This window comes from Apteryx rowi, unplaced genomic scaffold (genome assembly GCF_003343035.1).
Source record: "Apteryx rowi isolate R43461 unplaced genomic scaffold, aptRow1 scaffold_19, whole genome shotgun sequence".
Lineage (NCBI taxonomy): Eukaryota > Metazoa > Chordata > Aves > Apterygiformes > Apterygidae > Apteryx > Apteryx rowi.
The window spans coordinates 1,410,054-1,418,702 of NW_020448196.1; the positions used below are offsets into that span (position 1 = coordinate 1,410,054).

At 48.0% G+C, this 8,649-nt stretch overlaps 2 protein-coding genes across 6 annotated transcripts in view; one reads left to right on the forward strand and one right to left on the reverse strand.

The window, feature by feature from the left end:
• Nucleotides 1-462: 462 nt before the first annotated feature.
• Nucleotides 463-7,631, reverse strand: CUNH9orf78 (chromosome unknown C9orf78 homolog). 2 transcript variants are annotated; one of them, XR_003252914.1, is made up of 10 exons: nucleotides 7,508-7,631; nucleotides 5,572-5,631; nucleotides 4,790-4,841; nucleotides 4,510-4,580; nucleotides 4,145-4,222; nucleotides 3,477-3,674; nucleotides 2,836-2,972; nucleotides 1,964-2,062; nucleotides 1,293-1,465; nucleotides 463-947 (listed from the first exon to the last, which is right to left on the reverse strand). XR_003252914.1 is itself a non-coding variant. In XM_026062166.1 (9 exons), exons 1-9 carry the CDS (start codon nucleotides 7,588-7,590, stop codon nucleotides 1,374-1,376), a joined length of 870 nt encoding a protein of 289 aa, XP_025917951.1. In that variant the 5' UTR covers nucleotides 7,591-7,631; the 3' UTR covers nucleotides 463-1,373. The 2 variants fall into 2 exon arrangements, 1 of the variants encoding a protein (XP_025917951.1); XM_026062166.1 differs by having other exon boundaries at nucleotides 463-1,465.
• Nucleotides 7,632-7,663: 32 nt separating this feature from the next.
• The window catches only part of USP20 (ubiquitin specific peptidase 20), a 24,397-nt gene continuing 23,411 nt past the window's right edge, over nucleotides 7,664-8,649 (forward strand). For all 4 annotated transcript variants that reach the window (XR_003252915.1, XM_026062168.1, XM_026062169.1 and 1 more), the window contains exon 1: nucleotides 7,664-7,823. The gene's annotated coding sequence lies outside the window, so the exon portion shown is untranslated. The remainder of the gene's footprint in view (nucleotides 7,824-8,649) is intronic.

Genomic DNA, 8,649 nt, shown 5'->3' on the forward strand with positions numbered 1-8,649 from the left:
GGGCCGGCGCTGAGGGCAGGCGGCCATGTTGGCACCCCTCCCCGCCGCCGTCACGTGTCGCGACATGACGCCGCTCGACCCAGCAACGCAGCCCGCCGGGGAGGCTGATGCSCTTGATCCGATCGGACAGTTTGTTCGAATTCAGACGTTAAACTCGTTAGAACAGTTCGCAGCGATGTCTTTGCACGGTCTCAGGCGCTGCAAGGGGAGAGACGTGACCCCACGCCTGCAGGGGATGCCCCTGCAGGGGGAGACTTGCCGGATTTACCTGGCCTGGGGTTTTACCCCCTTTTTTGATCAAATGAAAAATTTGGGTCTATGCCACAACCCCCCAGGGGCCTTTTCGCTCCTCGATGAACAGACACCAACACCTTCACTGCCACAGGGCGGCCCGGCCCTCACCACCACGAGCGCTAAGAAACTATCCGTACGCTTCCCTGGAAGAAAAACTGTCGCTTAGGATAATTTAAAAACACCTTTATTATTTCTAAGTTCAAAATCTTGCCCTCAGGTTACCTCACATCACATTTCCTAGGAACACGTGGCTCGCACGGGCCTCAGGCCTCTTCCCCTACTGCCACACTGGCCTCATCTGAAGACAGCTGAAAATCAGATTTTCCTCACATTCACACAGTTACAACCTGATTCAGCTTTCTTATTCTTTACAACTAAAATAAAATGCAATGAACTGCTATCAAAATAAGTCTACAGGGAGGAAAAGATACAAAAMAACACTGTGCACCATAAAAAACGCGTAACCTCCATTGCTCAGTATCTGCTGTCAGTCCTGGCACAGATGAGACGACCCAAGCTACACTGTGGCCAGGCACAGCTCGGCTAATGCTGAGATTTCTCCTGGCATCCATCTGCACTCGGAAGCTGGACCGAGGAGCAGCAGCACTGAACACATTGCTGCAGTATCTTACATGCTCTGCACAGCAAAAGCCCTTGGGAACAAACAAGAAGTCTCTTAGAAAGTTAATTCTAGCAAACTGGCTTTAACCTTTCCCTTTATATTTACAAGCCAAACAGCATTGCTGCTTTTAAAAAGATCTCTTTCTTTGTATTTTTTAAGAACGTGTAAGAATCTGTTAACAAGCTTGATTTCCCACTAAAAAATGCCCAACAGAAAGCTCATGTTCTTACAAAAGAAGTTTTATAACTGAAAATAAGTTATACAAAAGATTTTACTGACTGAAGAGTTCACGATCACCTGCAAACTGATTCACTACAGGATCACAACAAGAAAAACCTTGTAGTTAACACCAGCACGTGAAGGTAGTGATTCYCACCCCCTCCATGAGTCACTGACACAAGATCCTGGGCTGATGGAAAATAAGAGCTCCTGCAAAGACTTCAGACCGTGCTCCTCATCAGTATCGCCTATTCATCTTCTTGAATTTCTCATAGTGATAATCATCTGTTGCTTTTTCATTGGGTGGACGTTTGCGATTTGGAGGAGACCCTTCAAAAGAAATACAAGAAAATATTATTTCCGGTCCTTTCACATATGTAACAGAAAGGAGGAGACGTCTCCTTAACACTACCACCTCCCCTATGAACTCCTCTAAAGCCACACAATCAACAGCCCCCTGCTGCGTGAAATCTGGTTATTCCCTTAGCAGTCAATGCTCCTTAACCCAGCGCCCCTAGCTACTCCAGCTCTCTCATCACACCCTCAGCAATCAAATCTGTCAAYGTTTCAATCCTGACCTTGTGCTACTGCAGCCTTGGATATCTGTAAAGACATCTTCCATCCAGACGGCTTCATGTGTGACCTAGCAGGGGTATATCAAGTGCCAGACCCTCCCATGGGACTTCAAATACAGACTGCTCCACTTCCCCACTATCTCAGCACACTCATGTTTAAGAGAAGGCAAGAAGAGCTACATCATTACTCTGTGCAAGATTCCTGAAGAGTTTCAGTATCTCTACTTAAAAACATATCAGATTAGGAACTCACGCTCAGGTTCTGGCCTCTCTGTATCCCCCACTCTCAGTGGACGGGGCTTTGGTTCTTCTTTATTCCTTCTCACTGGTGCATTTAGCTCCTCATGATAAACTGAGAAAAGGAAGACATCATATATGGAATATTACAGTTTTTCAGTAGTGTAATTCAAATGCACATACCTCTATGTCATTTGTTACGACTAAGCAGAAACAACACAACCTCAGAACAAGCATTCTTGTAATTAGTTTCTATGAATAATCGATACATGCAAGATGGGATCCACCAAACTTCAGTAGCACTAGTTCATCAAAAGTGGTTGCAAGACTCTTCATTTCCTTTGGAACACACAGATCTGACTCCAAATCACCCCTGCAGGTGTGGTTAGACACAGCAGAAGGCTGCCTTTCCTCCAGATGGCTGCGGCATGAGAGGCTCTCCAGGAAATTAATTCCCATGTCCTGTCTAGCAAGATCTATGTTTGCTTGACCACCTGTCTGCTTTGGCAACTTACAGAATGGCTTCTCTCCATTGTAAACCATCATTTATAATCACAGACTAGGCAGGCTTTTCCAGCACATGTTCAAGATGTAACTTAAAAAAAAAAGTCTTAAAATTTATGAGGCATAGTCAAGAAACTGTCAAGGGAGTTCAAGAGCAGAAGGTTAAGCCATAAGTAATATGTCCTTCTCTTTCTTGCTGATGGATGGGAAAAAAAGGCCAAGACAGATGGGGTCTATATGAGCATCCCAGAAAAAGGAATCAGACAGCTGTTTGTGCTGATACATGAATTAATTTCTCCTGCATCCGACTGCATCCCAACTGACTGCTTCTCTTCAGCAGAAGAGCAGGTCACACCTGGGTCAACAGAGCTATGTGAGACTTACATCTGTTGTGCTGGACATAGTTGACAGCCATGTTTGTGGGAACAAAGGAAGTTTCACTGTCTTTCTTTTTGTTCTGTTGCTCTGCCAGCAGCTTGGCCTTGGCCTCTTCAGTTGAGATGATGTTTTTTATTTTTGCACTAAAAGAAAAAAAAAWAAAAATACTCATTCATAGTTACAAAGGGTGGGAGGCAGGCATAGAAGTTGTTCTAAGTGGATAGATTTGGGTACAGTAATAGCACTGCTATTGCACTTGATGCGTTTTTTTTTTTAAGAGAGGAGGCAGCGCTACAGAAACAGGTGCTTTGTTTCAATGGGAAAAGGAAAACTCAAATCTTTAGCATATCCTCTTTCAGTGCAGGGCATAAACTGACCCTCCAAGAAGCTGCTAGACAGCAGTCACAAAAATCAAGAGCTTCTTCCCATAAGTCAGCTATGGTCCTGCCCTGGAGCAGCCCTAGTCACTGTGTAGAACACCCTGTTCTAGATATTGTGCTAATCGAGAACAAGGCTCAGTCCCATCCCTGGGCCAAGCTGAGGCTGTAGAATCCAGACATGCCACTGCCCTGCCAGTCAACGATTTCTAGTCACAGGACTCTTCCTGGCAATTCAGGCCATAACTAATGGATCTGTGAACTACGTACTCAATTCCCAGGTCCACTTCAGGAATGCCACTCAGCATCTGGTTGGAGAGCATCTCTTCAGTTTTCTTGGCAGAGGAGACGCGGATGTTCTCTGGCAGCTCGTACAGAGAGTCCTCGGCATTCTTAAGCTTCACCTTCTGTTCCTCATTCTCCACAATCCCCTTCCTCTTCTTCAGCTCAGTCTCAATGTACTTCATCCTGAACACCAGCACACAAGGGACACATAGTATTCAGTTATATTTTCTGTATTCTGTTCGAGCACTGCTGAGCACAGCTGCATCACTATCCCAGTGGCTAGGAGAGAGGAATGAATAATCTCTCCAAAACCACTTGGCTAATATAAACTGCAAGAAGTAAAACATTTGCTACTCTGTCCAAGAAAGGATCAGATCCTCCAAGGTCTTTCACAACCAGCAGGGAAGGCTGCCACCGGTATATAATGCCACCACACCAGCTAGCTGGTTGGCACCTCCCAACTTTGTTCATGAAACAGCCTTCTCCAGTCTGGCAGCCAAAAGGTAAAACAGCAAATGAAAGTTTCAGGAAGAATGAGGAAGATGTTTTGGGAACTCTTGAGTATCCAGGACAGAAAACAAACAAACAAACAAACTGTGAGAGGACACCCAGCCTCTAATTCAACATCACAGACACAATGCAGCACAACTTACATGTCAGCATCTTCATCCCGCCTGTTGGTTTCAGCTGAGAAGGAAGTTCCCAAGTTTAGGTCTTCCTCTTCATTAATCCTAAATGGAAATCACAATTTTACAGTTGTTTTTTAAACTAATTTGACACGTTACGATAAGGGTAACTAGCCAAGCTGCATTATATTAATAATAACATAACTAATAACAATATGCAATTAACATAATTGCATAATATAACACATAATTATAATAAAAATTATAATAATGTAATTGATATAGGTATATTATTCTTCAAATAACACATCATTTGGTAGAATGGTAGAATCACTAGTAGCTGTGATTAGTGACTAGTCCAAAAAAGATTTTCAGAGCTCATATATACCCACTTGTCCTTGCCCCGTTCTTTCAGCTTCTTCATGTCCACCATCCCACCAGATTTTATCTTAAATGGGTCATCCTGTAAAACATGAAATGAGAAATCTTGAAGCTTTCCTCTAGTTTTATGCTAGTCTTCAAAATCTGGATAAAAACACAGAAAACTTACAGGTTTTAAGATGTGACATCAGTTCTACCCCCAACTGGACTCCCACAGTGATCCACTGGACCACACTGATGTTTTCACATCACTACGTGAAACTGAGGTGATGAAAATAATCTAGTACTTACCACAAGTGTTGTTTCTTCTTGCAGCTTCTCCCCCACAAGCAGAGCTGCAGCACTAGTCAACCAGATACAGAAGGTAAATAAAATTCAGTAGAAGGAAACGTATTACCAACACTACTGTGTTTCTTTACTCTTCTCTAAATCTATCAGACAGTCTCAAACACTTTAGTAATACAGAATTGTCAGTCTTCCTAATCCCTCTTCATGCATAGAGAAACTATTACTGTTTCTGAGAGGTAAGTTAAGGCAGACACATTTAAGTGACTTACAGTGAGTCACCAGAATCAGGAACAGAGCTCATTGCTGGTGCACATTTCAACTCACTAGTCAATGGCACTAGATGAGAGAGGGGAGCGGGAATTTAGGATGGAGGAGATGTGAAAGAGTTCAGTTTAAACCCACCTTTCTGTTATATGTACAGTACAGATGAAGTGGCCAATGCAGCAAATCTCTGATGATATGATACAACTTAGAGGGCACAAGCAAAGCAATGTGGCAATTTGATAAGAAGGCAATTCATGTTAAATCCTAATTTTAATCTTTTTCTTCAGGGCTGGGATATAGACCAGACTGGCACACTGTGTCACTGTGACTGTACCTAATATACCCTCTTTTCCATCCTCAGGCTTTAACACAGAAACTCCTCTACCTAGAACACACTTTTGGTACTATTGGACATGTATCTCTTTCTGATGAAAGAAGGCAAATGACAACAGAGAAGTTTACTGTTACATTACACCATCAGACAAAACACGAGTTCACCTCCTTGGTACTATATCTCTTACCTCACCCCATTGGGTCGTTTTCTGAGGCTCTGAACTTCTTTGGCTTCCTCAAGTTTTAACCTGAAGAAAAAAAACATTCAGCTTAGGACTTTATGCTTTGGGTTTAATAAAGAACCAACATTTTCTGCACTAACACAGGAACTTCTAGACAAACTTTGCCCTAAACCTCTGCATATGAGCGTCTACTTTTGTGGTTACAGATTAGATCGACAAATATTTTCCAATTGATTTTATTTAAGCAATCAGAAGAACCACATGGCATCTACTGGGATATGTCCTTTCAACATATCTTCCCTCAGCTGAGGAAAGAAACATCCAAACACTGAAAGACTTTAATCTGAAGCCAATATGGGAAGAAAGAGCCAAGGATTTCTGTTCCTGTATTTAGTCTGTTAAGACCTCCAGCCAGTATTTTCCTCAGAGTAAAATAAAGAAGGTCACTAAATAAGAATTTCATTAAGTAAGTGTGGGACACTTTTAATCCTTCAACAATTCACATTAGCTAATAAAATAATACAGTCATTTCTCAGGGGAAGAGGGAACTAACGAAGCAGCTGATTTAGAGCAAAACTAGCAGCAGCTTTCAAGTGAATATAGAAAAACTGAGTGGTCATCAAAATAGAACAGTACAATAGTGACTCAGAAAAAAAGTTGTATTATTAGGTATCAAGTCTCTATATATGGATTTACGTGCACTCTTATTTTCTTCAGATACTTAGATCTCCCTTAATTATGCATACTTTCAATATCTGCCATGAAATATGCATCATAAAATATTTTTTCAGAGATAAAATAACAACAAGAAAAATCTTGCTTAGAATGCAAAGATCTGAAAATAAAACACTGGTGAGTGCCAATTTCCAAATGGCAGAAGTGGAAGAGAAGTAATGGGCAGAAACCGGGCGCAAAGACAGCAAGAGGGCTGGTGCCAAGGCAAGAGGGAGGCCTCAGGAGAATCTGTGTGACTGAACAGTCAACAGTGACTGAACGCTGTTCTTGCCGGCTCTTGTTCCCTTAAAATATGGCTTCCCAGATTGTCTTGATTAACGGGGTTGACAAACTACAAATGCAACTTTTTGGGGGCTGGAACCTCTCAAAGGAAGGGAGAAGACAGAAGGGAACAGCTGGCAGCAAAGCAAAGGTTGGGAAACAAGAATTAAAGCCGTGACACATCTGCTAGAGCGGGCCTAGTGCGTCTCCGTATGCAGACACCCCTCTACGGCCGCGGGGCAAAGGGAGCGTCGTGAGGGCGACCAGGCCCTGCCCGCGCCCCGGTGAAAGGGCTCAGCTCCGGCAGCGACGCAGGGGACGGCGGAGCCGCGGGCCTGTGCCCTGGTCCGACGCGCTGTGAGGCCACGCGACGACCYGACACGATACCACGATGCGACGCAATAACACGACGCAACGATGCGACACGACGGCAGGACGCAACAGTGTGACACGATGGCACAGCGTGGCGACGTGACGCAACAACATGACGCGGCTACGCGAGGCAACAACGCGACACAACAACGCGATGACGCAGCACAACAACATAGGGTGACGATGCGACGCGACACGACGGTGTGACACGACACGACAGCGCGACGCGATGATGCGACACAGTAACACAGGGCGACGATGCAACATGACAACACGACAGGACGGTGTGACGTGACACGATAGCGCGACGCGATGATGTGACACGACAGCATGACATGCTGGTGTGACGTGAGATGATAGTGCGACACGATGATGTGACATGACGACACGACAGGACGGCGTGACGCAAGCTCCTTCCAGGCAGCTGCGCTGGCCCAGGGGGAGCCCGGGGGCGGGCGGCCTGCGCTGCGTGGCCGGGGAGCCCCGCGGGTGGCGGCGCCCGTCCCCCGCCGGCGGCGCCCCGGCCGCCATATTACCGGCCCCCCGGCGCGGCCGCGGCGGGCCCCCGACCCACCTGACCTCCTCGGCCACCTGCTCGTCCTCCTCCTCCTCCTCGGAGCCCGCCCGGCGGCGGCGGAAGGACTTGGTGGCCGGCATGGCGCTGCGCTGCTGGCCCCCCCCGGCCCCCCCTCGCCGGGCGCGGCGCGATGGCGTCACAGGGCGGCGCCGAAGCCGGCGGCCGCCGCCTGCCCGGAGGCGCTGAGGGCAGGGGCGCCCTCCCCCTCTTGCGATATGGATATATAAACATATGTACACACACGCACGCGCGTGTATAGCCCGATATTCGCCCTCAGCAGCTCTCCGCCCGCCGCTAACAGGCTTTCTAAGAGGTGAGTTCGCGCCCGAGCTGCGAGGCGCCGCTCGGGGCCCTGCGGGCGGCGCGGCCTCTCCCCGGCAGCGCCTCCGCCCGGCGCCTCGGCCGCCCGAACGCGGCGGTTTTCGGCGTGCGAGCGCGGCTCGGCGCGGCGGGGAGCCGCCTCCGCGCTTCGCCGGCCTCCAGCCTCGCCTCCGCGGGTCGCTTGCAGCGCTGCCGGCCCGGCTCCCGTGGCAAAGGTAACGGGACCCCAAGCGCGCTCCGTTTAACGGAGCTCGTCCGGGCAGCGAAGCCACGGTGAGCGCCGGAGCCCCCCGGGAGCGGCGGGTGCCCCGTCACGTCGTCTGGGCCGGTCCGGCGCCGTGCGAGATGCACCTCGGGCGGCTCCTGCAGTGGCCGCAGTCTTTCGCCTTCCCTCCGGGTTTTTAAGCCCATCTTGCCTCGAAAATGAATGTTTCACCGCCTGGGAAAAGAAAGGGGAATTAGGGACAAATTATCCTTAATAAGGAAACCCCGCCTAAGTCGCAAGGGCTGCTTTGTTCATCGCAATGGGATTTCAGCGGCTAAAACCCAGCTCAGCTCCCCGCGGGGGGAGCGGCTCCTTGCTAGGCAAAAATATAATAATTACCGTCTTTATGGCACGCCAGGGACTTGGATGAAATATTGAGAAGCGCGTGTTGCCCCATACCCCGTGTCTTTTAAAAGCCTCCCCCGTTTTGCACAACACGTCTCTTCCCCCGTGCTTAGCTGCACCGCGTTGAGTTGGGCCCAAACCGTCGTTGCGCTGGAGCGGGGGCAGCTTCGCCGCTGCCGCGACACCGGGGTGGCGGCGGGGCCGCGGC

Excerpts from the sequence above, each read along its gene's own strand:
- CUNH9orf78 (XM_026062166.1), bottom strand. The coding sequence starts at position 7,590 with ATGCCGGCCACCAAGTCCTTCCGCCGCCGCCGGGCGGGCTCCGAGGAG. Across the intron at positions 2,063-2,835 it reads CTATGTCCAGCACAACAGAT|TTTATCATGAGGAGCTAAAT; the intron begins GTAAGTCTCACA and ends TCCTTTTCTCAG. Across the intron at positions 1,466-1,963 it reads AGAGAGGCCAGAACCTGAGC|GGTCTCCTCCAAATCGCAAA; the intron begins GTGAGTTCCTAA and ends TTTCTTTTGAAG.